The sequence below is a fragment of the Oncorhynchus tshawytscha genome, linkage group LG16 (genome assembly GCF_018296145.1).
Source record: "Oncorhynchus tshawytscha isolate Ot180627B linkage group LG16, Otsh_v2.0, whole genome shotgun sequence".
Lineage (NCBI taxonomy): Eukaryota > Metazoa > Chordata > Actinopteri > Salmoniformes > Salmonidae > Oncorhynchus > Oncorhynchus tshawytscha.
Window position 1 is genome coordinate 11737201 of NC_056444.1, and position 14256 is coordinate 11751456.

Here is a 14256-nt window from a genome sequence, read left to right on the forward strand (position 1 = left end):
AACTCTGGGTCTTCCATTCCTGTGGAGGTCCTCATGACAGCCAGATTCATCATAAAGAAGATGGACTATCATTTCTCTTTGCTTATTTGAGGTGTACTTGCTATAATATAGACTTGGTCCTTTACCAAATAGGGCTATCTTCTGTATACCACCCCTACCTTGTCACAACACATCTGATTGGCTCAAACGCATTAAGGAAAAAAATTCCACAAATCAACCTTTATCAACAAGGCACACCTGTTAATTGAAATGCATTTCATGTGACTACCTCATGAAGCTGGTTGAGAGAATGCCAAGAGATTGCAAAGCTGTCATCAGGGCATTCAGAGGCCACAAAGGGGGGAAAGGAAATCTAAATCCAAGCCCAGTCCATTCGATTAGTCCAGGACCTGTCTGCTAGGCTGAGAGAGAGACGCAAGGAATACATTCCAATCAGACAGTTCATTGGAGTAAAATTGGATCACGTCTCAGTTCCGCTTCCCGGCAGTGCTGTGGGTATGGAAGGGAACGCAAAGCATGGAATTCAGAAGCCATAATTAAAGCTACAAAAAGCCTTCCCAGTTGAAGGAGGAGAGCTCTCTGCTTTGAGAAGGAAAAAACCATCAGCTCACTAGGCTACATACAGTGATGCCCAATACAATCTATACTCTACTTTCCCCAAGTAACTGTTCTTCTCTATGAAGTAACAATACAAGTTGCCATTGGCAATGGGCTACATGGACACTGAAAAGACTATTCAAAGGGGCGAAATAAAGCTTCTGTCAATAACTGTTCTATGGATGTCCATGTGTGTGGAGTGTAGGTGTATATATGAATGGGAGTGTGAGAGATGGTGAATATGAATATGTGTACGTCGGTGGGAGAGAATGGGTGTGTGGATGCATAGGGTATATGTTGGGGGGGGGATGAATGAGAATGGATGAGTAAGTTGATGGATGGATAGGTGTCAGAGGTAGGGAGGGTGGAAGGATGGGAGGTAGGGACTAGAGGTCGACTGATTAATTAGGGCCGATTTCAAGTTTTCATAATCGGTAATTGGCCTTTTTGGACGCCGATTACGGCCAATTACAAGCTTGGCTTGGGTGGGCAAGATTAAGATGTAGGGACTAGCTTAGCTTGCGTGAGCAGGGATGCAAGCTTAGCTTGGGTGGAGTAAAAGGGGGAGAAAACTGGGAGGGGAAGTGGAGAGGGATGGGTTTGCCTTGGGAGAGAGAGAGAAGGAAGGATTTAACTATACTACAATATAATTCTATTTATTTTAGTGACTTGCAAACCTGCTGTAAAATGAATAAGAGTTCCGTACAGATTAGGAGAGGATATCGAGTCATTATCATTCCTTGTTTGTCATTATAGCTAAGATCCAATGATGGTTATTGGTGAGAGTGGAGAGGGGCTCTCCGAGGGGTCGGACCGGGGGAGCTGGGACGGCATCAGACACTTCCCTGAAGTATGTGTGGGGCCTCCACTCATCTCACTTCAGTCTCTAGGTGGACCACACTCTCCCAACCCCTACCAGCCACATTCATTTAAGTGGCAGTCTTTCGCCAATGTATGTAGAATGACATAATCCACAGACGTCTGTTACATTAGGAGAGGAGTTTGAGTTTAAAAGCCCTAAAAAGGCATAGAGCCTCAAAGTACAAAAAAGTCATTTGTTTTATGTTTTCCGTGTGTTCTCTGTTAATTGTCTGCTCAGCCCACATTCTCTAAATGCACTGAGTGTACAAAAAAAATGAATAATTCCTAAACTTAGCTGACAGATAGTTAATCCAGAGATTCTAACCTTTGCCCGGATTCGGCAGTCCCGTCCAGATCATCACGGCATTTGTAGTTTTTTATGATAGCCACATCAGCAGCTAATTAGCATTTAATATTGCGGGGGGGGTAAATACAGGCAAATGCATTGATGAAAGTCACTTTATCCTAGAAAGATAGACTCGGATTGCAAAACGTTATGCAACGGTAAGCCTACATGAAACACAGCCTTTTTTTAAAAGTGTTTCTAAAATCCCCTTTGGGAGGAATTAATGGTGGAAAAAACGATTGGAACCATTTCCTTGTTATGGGTATTATGACTCATACTGTGGAACTCTATTAGATTTTTTTCTAAATAACTCATGACCTACAGCAGGGGTCTTCAACAGGTTAATTGCGTGTACTCAAACTGTCATAAACAAATCTCAAAAGAATCAGACAACGCGAGCTCCCAGCTACTATCTGTCTAATCAACACAACATTGATATTATCCTACCCCTGGTCAGCCCCTATTGGCTTAAAAAAATAACAAAATATCTGCCAATTCATTTCCAGCAATATTGCCCCTGTCTGTCTGTGTGGTGCGTGCGTTTGTCTATCACTCTGTGTGTAGCCAGTTGATGTGATAACCATCTTGTGGGTTGACAGAAATACTTTCCCCAAAAAATGTTAACTGCAAAGTAGGCTTACCTGGAAGAAGTATATCATGAGTGAGAACAGTATATATTATATATATATATATATATTGTATCTATTTATTATTTGCAAACTTTGCCATGAAAATGAGCAGCAAAAGTACAGAATCATTGCTAGACCTGCACATTAGACATCACACTCCTCACTTGCTACTGTAGATGCACAATTAAAGGGCCAGAAGCGCAATTAATGGGGAATTTAAATTTGTTAGTGTTCTTCCAGACCTATAACATTTTTCTCCTGATGTGATTTAAGCATTGACATGGACTAAGAACATCCCAATTGTTTTTTGTCTAAAAATAAATCAATATCTAAAACTAGGAAAAATAAGGTGACAAAACAATTTGGGAAAATATAAAATAACATTTTATTGGGCCACCCTTAGAGTTGTTTAATTTACCAGTTATTTTGACAGAAAACAGCACTACTTTATATTGTACACCAATGACACAGGGAAGAGGAGAAGAATGTGCCTATTTGCAGCTAGAAAAGTAACTCTCGTGCTAGAAAAGGTTGGAACCCCTGATCTACAGCAATGCTTTAAGTCGACGACAAAACATATCAGATACTTAGGATGCGTAATAAGTGACAACAAACAACAAATACAACTTTATCCCGTTACTAAACAATTTGAAAGCAGATGTAATTAAAATGGGAAATCTTCCCAAAATTCTTACAAGTAGAATAAATCTCTTCAGAATGGCATGGCTCCCAAAGTGTATTTATTTATTCCTCGGTAATACCAATTACCCAAATGAAGACATTCTTTAAGAAAGTATACTTGGTCATAGCAGACTGTATATGTGACTTGTTTCAGGAAACTAGGCGTATGTCGCACGCCACTACTTCACAGGAGAGCCATTTTTTGGCAGAAATGCCTTCTGGAACATGTGAACTTTCATGTGCTTTAATAACAAACCTGTATTCTATCCATAAATTAGGAAAAAAATGGTTAAATTATGAGCATAGTTGGTTTAGCCATGGAAGACAGGAACCTTCCCGCTAGCCATGATTGGCTGAGATAATGGATGGGCTGGACATGACGGGAGATGAGCTTGGATTGGTCTGCAATGTAGCATGCTTCTGTCTATAACATGAGTTGTTCAGTACGTGTTGACAGTCCTTTCTACTGCGCCGTTTTTTAAAGATATAACATTTGCCATCGAGAACGATAAAAGCTTTGTTTTTTTCCTCAACAACATTGATAAACTGAATTTAGCAGACGCTGTCGACAGATCAGTTGGAAAAAGTGATGGGCTACTTCTGCACACAACACGGTCAGAGTGAACCGGAGTGACTTGACACACTGCTGGCCAAACAAGATGTAGCTACAAACAAAACAGAGTTAAATGGTTCCAGTCTGCCCTGAAGCGTTCATCCATGTATATGGGTAAGAGTCTAGGTACATTTTCAGATTTATGTTTCTAATTTAGTCAGAAAGTCATTTTTATTGCAAGTTAAAATGTACTGTTAGTTAGCTAGGAAACATTGCTTGCTGGCTAGCTAGCTAGCTAACGTTACGTGTATGATCTGTGTAGTAATATTATTTGAATCAGAAAGCCATTTGCATTGCTAGTTGAACCTAGTTTGTTAGCTTTAGCTACCTGCAGATTCATACTACAGCTATGACAATGTTTGAACTTGGTAGTAGTATGAGTTGGGATTATGCCGGGTCATTGTTTAGCTAGGTAGCTATCTACATGTCTAAACAAAAGACTCCACATTGGCCGGATTATTACATGACCCATCAAAGTAACCAGGTGTGTCTGGGGGTGATTACGGCCATCTATTGTATTTCATGAAGATGTGTACATGTCTTGACAATAGTGACCCATTCACTTAGCTAGGTGTGGCTTGGGGGTAGTTATAGCGTTTCCTTCACATGACCCATCAATTTCGACAAGGGTATCGGGGTAAGCCTCATCTAATAATGGTAAAATATTTATAAAAACTTTCTGTTTTTGATATTGCTACTATGCAAGTAACCACTACAGTGTACCGTTTACACCTTCTGTATCCTGTGCAAGTCACAAATAAATGTTGATTTTATTTGATATAGGTGTTTACCACATTGCCTCACATGTGAATCCTTAAAGAGATGGGTGGGGCTAATGCTTAAGAGAGTGTGGAGGATGCCAAATGGGTGTAGACAAAGAAGAGCTCTCCAGTAGGTACCAAAACATTCAAGGGCCATTTTCTCAGAAGAAGGGTTACAAGTTAATTCACTTTCAAAGCAGAATTATGTCCCATTGTTCCTCAACTGCAGTGTATAATAACATTTTGTAGTTCCGAGTCTCTACTTTCATCCAATGTAAAAAACACAATTTCAAATTTTGCTACATAAGACCGAATCGAGGCGGACGGTCACAGATGGGCAAATAAAACTCATATGGAATAAAAAGGAAAGTTTCACATCTTCCTAAGTCTGAGGCTGGTTATAGGGTTGAATATTTTCCCGGTATTTTAGAAATGTTCATTACCGAGAATAAATCACTTTTCTCCCGGATAGCCCAATAATTCCCGCCAAAATCGGAAGAGCCATTCGAAAGCATTATAAAGCATATAAGTGTCTGGATTTGCTTAGAGATTTGATCAGCATGACAATTCTAAACTGATGCTACCTTAGCCTGATGAGCCCTATATTAAATACATTCAATGAGAACCTACATTAACATTTAATAAGCCCAAAAAAGCCTATATGATTGTGCCGTTATCCAATACATATATGATATGGGCTACTGCACATTGCACATGGCAGAAAATGCCCGTAGATATAGCTAGCTATATGCTATCTTTGGTAAATAAAGGAAACTAGCTCCAGCAGGCTAATATTTTTTGGTGTAAACTGCATTACTGTACTGTATTATATGGACAGGAAGTACACACATCGTTCAAACTATGATAAAGCAGAAGAGAATATGCCATTCTGGTGCAACACATGCGGCCTACGAAGGTACAAGTGTATAGGCTAGCGAATTTGATTTTAACGTTGAAATATAATAGGGCCTATTTATAATTAGTAGGCTGACGCATATATAGCCTACCTTTCATAATTCCCCTAATGTTATTAGCCTACCTCCTCTTTCTCTATTGTTGTTTCATTCCTTCTCTGCTTTCAACAGTTAAATGAAAAAGGTTTCGTTGTCCTCATCTTCATCATTCTAATGATATCCTTGAATAATATAGGACTAGAACTAGATGCAGAAGGCTTTCACTTCTCTTTGAATTGATTGGTTATGGGTCTGAATAAATAACTGCTATATCCTACAGCCGTTCGCTCTTTCAAACTACGCGTGAGTTCTATTGGCTGCTGTATTTAACGTTCAGCAACTAACAAAAAAATGTGATTGCGTTCCACTTCGAATAAGCTATTGGTTTAAGAAATGCTAAAATAAATAAATAAATAAATAAATAATGTCCAGCAAGCTATTCCAGTCTAGCTTTTCCTGCATGGGATTCCAAGAGCTAAGGAGCATTTTTAAAAGGAGAGGCCAGCGGAGCTCAGGTGCTTGCATATTGTGCAAGAGACAAAGCCTATGTTAGAAGCTTATTATGCATAACCAATCATTAATTAGCTACAGTATATACAGTGCATTCAAAAAGTATTCAGAACCCTAGACTTTATCTACATTTTGTTACGTTACAGCCTTATTCTAAAATGGGTTAAATAGTTTTTCCCCCTCATCAATCTACACACAATACCCCATAATGACAAAGCAAAAACAGGTTTGTAGAGTTTTTTGCATATGCATAAGTATTCAGACCCTTTACTCAGTACTTTGCTGAAGCCCCTTAGGCAGCGATTACAGCCTCGAGTCTTCTTGGGTATGACGCTACAAGCTTGGCACTCCTGGTTTGTCTTGGCTGTGTGCTTAGGGTTGTTGTCATGATGGAATGTGAACCTTCGCCACATTCTGAAGTCCTGAGCGCTCTGGAACAGGTTTCATCAAGGATCTCCCTGTATGTTTATCTTTCCCTCGAGCCTGACTAGTCTCCAAGTTCCTGCCACTGAAAAACATCCCCACAGCATGATGCTGTCACCACCATGCTTCCCCGTAGGGATGGTGCCAGGTTTCCACCAGGCGTGACACTTGGCATTCAGGCCAAAGAGTTCAATCTAGATTTCATCAGACCAGAGAATCTTGTTTCTCATGGTCAGAGTCCTTTAGGTGCCTTTTGGCAAACTCCAAGAGGGCTGTCATGTGCCTTTCACTGAGGAGTGGCTTCCGTCTGGCCATTCTACCATAAAAACCTGATTGGTAGAGTGCTGCAGAGATGGTTGTCCTTCTGGAAGGTTCTCCCATCTCGACAGAGGAACTTTGTAGCTCTGTAAAAGTGACCTTACAGAGCCTTGGTCACCTCCCGAACGGAGAGGAGAATGGAGAGAGGTGAGGAGAACAGAAAGAGGTGAGGAGAGATGAACGGAGGAGGTGAGGAGAGGAGAATGGAGGGAGGTGAGGACAAGAGAACAGAGAGAGGTGAGAAGAGGACAACAGAGAGCAGTGAGAGAAAATCTAGAAGAGGAGGAGACGATTTGCATCTCCGTGCCCTCTGCGGTCTGTCACCTGTCGGTGGCAACGGGCGGGGCTCCACCACACATCACTCTCTCCCATTCTCCCTCTCTAGCCACAGCCGAATCAAAGTGACTGAAGTAGTCCTAACAACAACCAAACGCTACCTTCACACCTGTCACTGTATCACAGTCTGTCACATCTGACCTTTTCAGAAGGGATTTCAGCTATGAGAGAGTCCAAGTGTGGGGTGACCCAGCAAGTCTATTCTGTTCTGACAACTTGCCATCCTACAGCCAATGAGAAAAATAACAAAACAAATGTAAAAAGAGGAAACAAATGACAAGAATGGGCATTTCTGCTGCGGGGAGTGAGAAGTATGAGTTTCCTGCGTATTCTTCAGTTTAATTTCTCTTTGTGTGTTGATCTCTCCCCATCTTATCACATTGTCAGTACAGAATGTACTAAATTAAATCCAGGCCCCAGAATCAATCCTCCACAGTAGAGTAAGGATCAGTTTGTTCAGTTCGGTGAGGCAGCAGAGAACAAACCCATGGCAGAAACAATTGGGGCCTTGTGGCCTGGAGGTAAGGCGAGAGTGGTGTGTGTGAAAGTGTGTGTGTTTACTATATGTGTGTGTTTGGCTCTCTGTGTGGGTGTGTTTACTATATGTGTGTGTTTGGCTCTCTGTGTGTGTGTGTGTGTTTACTATATGTGTGTGATTGGCTCTGTGTGTGTGTGTTTACTATATGTGTGTGTTTGGCTCTCTGTGTGTGTGTGGGTGGTCTGGCTGGCAGCTGCTCCGGCCGTGGCAGTAATGCGTTCTGTCGTCACACCTAGAGCTCTTTCCCCTCCTCTTATCATCCTCACAGGAAGGGCTGCTGTCGCGGGAGCTAAAATTAGTATCGCACTCTGATAGGCCGTAGGAGAAATGCACTCGGCCTGAAAAGGGCTCCATTCAGGCGACGCGGTGTTTCTTTTTCCTTGGTAGAAACTGACAGCTTAACAAAGAAAAAGGCACACGTGCACATACACACTAACCCTCCCTGTGTCCCCCCCCCTACTTCTCTCCTGCTGACTGCGATTCAAAATGGGTCGTAGGCTCTGTTTGCCATGGAAACCACCCACCAATTCATAACAATCAATGAAGTTATCCGATGAAGGAATCTAGATGTTGTTGGGCCTCAAAATTACTGAGTCGTGAAAAGAAAAACCTACAGTGTATTCGGAAAGTATTCTGACCCCTTGACTTGTTCCACATTTCGTTAGGTTACAGCCTTATTCTAAAAATGTCCCCTCATCAATATACACACACAATACCCCATAATGACAAAGTGAAAACAGGTTTAGACATTTTTGCAAATGGTAAATTCAATGGTACATTCAATTGATTGGACAGGATTTGGGAAGGCACACACCTGTCTATATAAAGGTCCCACAGTTGACAGTGCGTGTCAGAGCAAAAACCAAGCCATGAGATCGAAGGAATTGTCAGGATTGAGGCGAAGATGAACAAAGCAAAGTACAGAGAGATCCTTGATGAAAACCTGCTCCATAGCCCTCAGGACCTCAGACTGGGGAGAAGGTTCACCTTCCAACAAAACAACGACCCTAAGCACACAGCCAAGAAAACGCTGGGGTGGCTTCGAGAAAAGTCTCTGAATGTCCTTGAGTGTCCCAGCCGCCAGAGCCCGGACTTGAACCTGATCGAACATCTCTGAAATGTACTGAAAATAGCTGTGCAGTGATACTCCCCATCCAACCTGACAGGGCTTGAGAGGATTTGCAGAGAAGAATGGGAGAAACTCCCAAATACAGGTGTGCCAAGCTTCATACCCAAGAAGACTCGAGGCTGTAATCGCTGCCAAAGGTGCTTCAACAAAGTACTGAGTAACGGGTCTGAATACTTATGTCAATGTAATATTTCAGTTTAATAATTTATCATTTTGCAAAAGATTATAAAAACCTGTTTTTGCTTTGTCACTGTGGCGTATTGTGTGTAGATTGATGTGGGGGGAAAAAAACAATTTAATCCATTTTAGAATAAGGCTGTAAGGTAACAAAATGTGGAACAAGTCAAGGGATCGGAATACTTTCTGAATGTCCTGTATCTAAAGGTTTGCGTTTTACTTTAGGTTTTTGAACCACTCTTGAACTCAATTACACATGTGCTCACAGTAATCAAAATGAGTGATTGCGGGGCAAGGTGATCCAGTGACTCATGACTAATACTGCCTTTCTACATGAAAACGACCAATTTCACAGAGAAATTGCCCCGTAACAACCGTGACTGACATCTAAAACCTCAAGTCAAATTGGGTCTCCGACCCTCCAGTGATGTTTATTGCTTGTTGGCAAAACCAGCCATCTTCGTAGAGAGGAACTACCTTTCAAATGCTATGCAGCAGGCAAGCTGCTTATACAATTAAAACCAGTCAGTGGCTGAATCGCTTTTGGTGATGAGACTTAACTTGAAAAGGGGCATTCTGACCCCGTCCAGTGGTATAACAGAGCACAGGATTAAGTGTGTGTGTCTGTGTGTAACATGTTTTCATGTGTATCTGAGCTATACCTCGTACAAGCAGAAATACAATCGCTATGACGCGTTTTGCATCATATGAACATACGATACTCCAGAGAGCCAGCGAAGCGAGGGAACGCATCCAAATGATGACAGCACATCACTAATACCAATTAATGACAACCTGTGAACCATCTACCCCAGCTGTTTCAATTGAAACTCAGCCCACTCAATGAGGAGGAGGGGGAGAAAGCTGGAAATGGCCAAATCATGCCTTACCTTCGATCATGCTATTCAAGTCAATCTCTTCGTCCTCTTCTTTGACTCGCAGATATTTAGTTGTGAGTCTGGAGAGAAGAGAAAGAGAGAAAGGGGGAAAGAGAGAGAAAGAAAGAAAGATAAAGAAAGAGAAAAAGAGAAAGAGAGAAAGAGGGAAAAAAATATTATTTTACAGAGGAAGCAATTCACTTACAGGGCCAGCATTGAAGAGGACCTGCTTTTAGGTCATAACAAAGGAGTGAATATACCCCTGGGATGGCTTACATCAAAGTACAGTATATCGCCATGATGAGAAGGCCTTACCATGAAAACCTTCCAAACTGACTTATTCAAGGCAGAAAGGAGTTGGAGCACTTAACAAAACAAGCAGATTGATTTCTTTTAGCACACTTTAATCCATTGTCCAGGATAAAAACCTGACTGGCGTTTCGACATCAAGCTAACGTTTCCCTCAGAGTGACCTGACCATGGCACTTAGCTCCTATGTATAGCCTAGTGGCCCATTGAGACAATAATAAGAAAATAATAATAATATGTTAAGGTAAATGGCACAAAATAATACTAATAAAAAAGGTAAACAGTGTGTCTGGTTAATCAATAGGACATGTAAAAAATATACATAGGTGATATTTGGGTGTCAGTGAATCTGGAGATACACAGAGACCCTCAAAATCAAGGCAACAACATTATAGAATGAGGACAGTGAAATATCCTTGTTTAGCCCCACAGTGGTCACCAACATTTTCTGAGTCAAGATCACTTTCTGAGTCAAAATGCAAGGCGAGATCTACCGCTCTGATTTTTATTAACATGACTTAAAAAAAGATAAGCCTATGCAACATAAACCAATTATAAACAGTACTGTAACAATGATGTTTGTGCAGTAAGCTATAGGTCCAATACATTTTCACAGCATACTGGCTTTGCTGGAATTTACCTGTCAATGCATTGTTTGGGGATTTAAAAAAAAGTATATTTCAAAATTTGAGGTAGGCTATATGATCACACCAGTAATAGATCCATTGTTGTATTACTTATTACACAGCTGAGTGAGCATACATTTAAATAATTTGCTTTTTATTTTACTGGGCTGGTGGTGCCTGCATCTGATGGTCAGTCTCAGCGGAAGGCGAGAGAGAGCAGCAGACTGAGGGTCCGTCTCTCAACATCCCTCCGCTCTCCCTTTCCTCCACTGACACTGACCAAAAAGGGACACCGTCTTCCAGCTGATGGCGAAACTCGAGTCGCACCGCATTATTTCTGCCTCACGCACAAATTCATGTTATTACTCCGATGAACAGAGAAAGTGAAATGTTCCTCGATATTAAAAAAAGACCCAAACGGTAATAATAACACAAGCCTACAAGAGACACTTTCCTACTAATTCATTACTGCTGCACTGCTTGTTGTAGCGCTGAGTGGAAATAGGAAGAAAGCGAATTTTATGGCTTATAAAAGTATTGATAATGCTGAGTAAGAACTTGAACATGAACTCACTCATAAAAACAGCAGCTCTTTGCTGTATTCATTGACAGTCTCTCTAGTCATGGTTTTAAACCGTTTTAAAATGTCACAGTATCAACTTTGCTGTAGCTTTCTTTTATGCCTGCTAGTTACTGCAGAAATGGTAAATCGGAGACATCCGACTGGCCAGCTGTCTGGCATAGTGCACTTCATTTCCTCTCCAAGCCCACCGGGAAGGCAGAGTTTGTACCTTCAGACACATGAAATTGCAACAGTTTACCTACCCGGCACGCAGGGCAGCTGAATAGGCCTTGAAATACATCCACAGGTACACCTCCAATTGACTCAAATGATGTCAATTAGCCTATCAGAAAATTCTAAAGCCATTACATAATTTTTTGGAATTTTCCAAGCTGTTTAAAGGCACAGTCAACTTAGTGTATGTAAACTTCTGACCCACTGGAATTATGATACAGTGAATTATAAGTGAAATAATCTGTCTGTAAACAATTTTTGGAAAAATGACTTCTGTCATGCAAAGTAGATGTCCTAACCGACTTGCCAAAACTATAGTTTGTTAACAAGAAATTTGAAAATCGAGTTTTAATGACTCCAACCCAAGTGTATGTAAACTTAAACTGTACACAATGCGTAACGATAACTTGGCTATACAGTGCATTCGGAAAGTATTCAGAACACTACGTTTTCACACACTGTTACGTTACAGCCTTATTCTAAAATGGATTAAATACAACAACAAATCTCAATCTACACACAATACCCCATAATGACAAAGCCAAAACAGGTTAAGATTTTTTGGCAAATTTATAAAAAATATATTTTAGACTCTTTGCTATGAAACTTGAAACTGAGCTCACTTGCATCCTGTTTCCATTGATCATCCTTGAGATGTTTCTACAACTTGATTGGAGTCCATATGTGGTAAATTCAATTGATTGGACATGATTTTGAAAAGGCACATACCTGTCTATATAAAAAGGTCCCACAGTTGACAGCGGTAGTCAGAGCAAAAACCAAGCCATGAGGTCGAAGGAATTGTCCGTAGAGCTCCGAGACAGGATTGTGTCCAGACAAAGATCTGGGGAAGGGTACCAACACATTTCCGAAGCATTGATAGTCCTCAAGAACACAGTGGCCTCCATCATTCTTAAATGGAATAAGTTTGACTTTTCCTAGAGCTGGCCGCCCGGCCAAACTGAGCAATCAGGAGAGAAGGGCCTTGGTTATGGAGGTGACCAAGAACCCGAAAAAGCTCCAGAGTTCCTCTGTGGAGGTGGGAGAATCTTCCAGAAGGACAACCATCTCTGCAGCACTCCACCAATCAGCCCTTTTTTGGTAGAGAGGCCAGACAGAAGTCACTCCTCAGTAAAAGGCACATGACAGCCCACATGGAGTTTGCCAAAAGGCACCTAAAGACTCTCAGACCATGAGAAACAAGATTCTCTGGTCTGAAAAAAATCAAGATTGAACTCTTTGGCCTGAATGCCAAGCATCACGTCTGGAGGAAATCTGGCACCATACCTATGGCAAAGCATGGTGGAAGCAGCATCATGCTGTGGAGATGTTTTTCAGTGCAACGGACTGAGAGACTAGTCAGGATCGAGGGAAAGATAAGAGAAAAGTACAGAGGGATTGATGAAACCTGCTCCAGAGCACTCAGGACCTCAGACTGGGGAGAAGGTTCACCTTCCAACAGGACAACAACCCTAAGCACACAGCAAAGACAACGCATGAGTGTCTCTGAATGTCCTCGAGTGGCCCAGCCAGAGCACGGTCTTGAACCCGATCGAACATCTCTGGAGAGACCTGAAAATAGCCTGTGCAGTTACGCTCCAAATCCAATCTAACAAAGCTTGAGAGGATCTGCAGAGAAGAATGAAGAGAAGAAACTCCCCAAATACAGGTGTGCCAAGCTTGTAGCGTCACACCCAAGAAGACTTGAGGCTGTGATCGCTGTGAAAGGTGCTTCAACAAAGTACTGAGTAAAGAGTCTGAATACTTACAGTACCAGTCAAAAGTTTGGACAAACCTACCCATTCAAGGGTCTTTTCTTTATTTTTTTCTGTTTTCTACATTGTAGAATAATAGTGAATACATCAAAACTATGAAATAACACATATGGAATCATGTAGTAACCAAAAAAGTGTTAAATCAAAATACTCTTGGCATTTACGTAGTGCTTATGAAGCCTTTATGTAGTGCTTATGAAGCCTTTATAAGATGGACATGGTTTAAAGTGGGACAGTTTTCTCAACGAGAAAGACCTGGACCAAGGTGTCTGTGGACAATCTACAGCAACACATCATACAGGTGCACGCTTTCAAAAAGTTACGGCTACTGCAAAATTCTCTCGTCTTGTCATTTAGCTGTGAAACGTCTTCAATTACATGCTCAGAGGCAGTAGAATGAATGCATGATGCCTGGCCTGAATATATCTGGTGGAGCGATTGAGATTAGAGGGCCGCATCACTGTAGCATAACTAGAAAGGACACGGCTATATACACATGATGACATTGACTTAAATAGGAATGTCTGTCTTAGTAAATCTATGGAGCATAAATTTGAATGCGTATCCTCCAAAAGGCATAACACCTGTCTGCTCCACTTCGGAGAAGTTCCCTCATTGTCATCTCCTGTCAGACAGTGATTTAAAGGAGATTATACTGAGCCTCTGCCCTTCTTCCTGGATGACGTTACTTCTACAAGAGGATATTGACAGATCTAGAAGCAGTCAGAGACCATAACTGAATCCCCAATCAAATCTACTGCAAATGTCACACAGAAAAGGAAATGTTAAACCCTGCTGTTTGTAAGTAGATCATTTCTGAAAATGATGTGAAAAAGAATTGTTGGACTGCTATCTCCTATGTAAACATGCAGTGCAAACTATTGAGAACCACTGAAAGATTTTAATTCAGACCTTCAGACTACTGTATTGCCACCTCTTCTAGTGTGGGACTTACGTCTTCAATAATAAAGTGAGATATTGAAACGGTAAAAATATTTTC

The 14256-nt window shown here is 41.3% G+C and overlaps 1 protein-coding gene across 4 annotated transcripts in view; it reads right to left on the reverse strand.

Annotated features, from left to right (window-relative positions):
• The window catches only part of LOC112215324 (lethal(3)malignant brain tumor-like protein 4), a 132166-nt gene that overhangs the window by 40129 nt on the left and 77781 nt on the right, over positions 1 to 14256 (reverse strand). For all 4 annotated transcript variants that reach the window (XM_042298780.1, XM_042298779.1, XM_042298778.1 and 1 more), the window contains exon 17: positions 9763 to 9830. In XM_042298780.1, coding sequence (XP_042154714.1) covers positions 9763 to 9830 — 68 coding nt within the window. The remainder of the gene's footprint in view (positions 1 to 9762; positions 9831 to 14256) is intronic.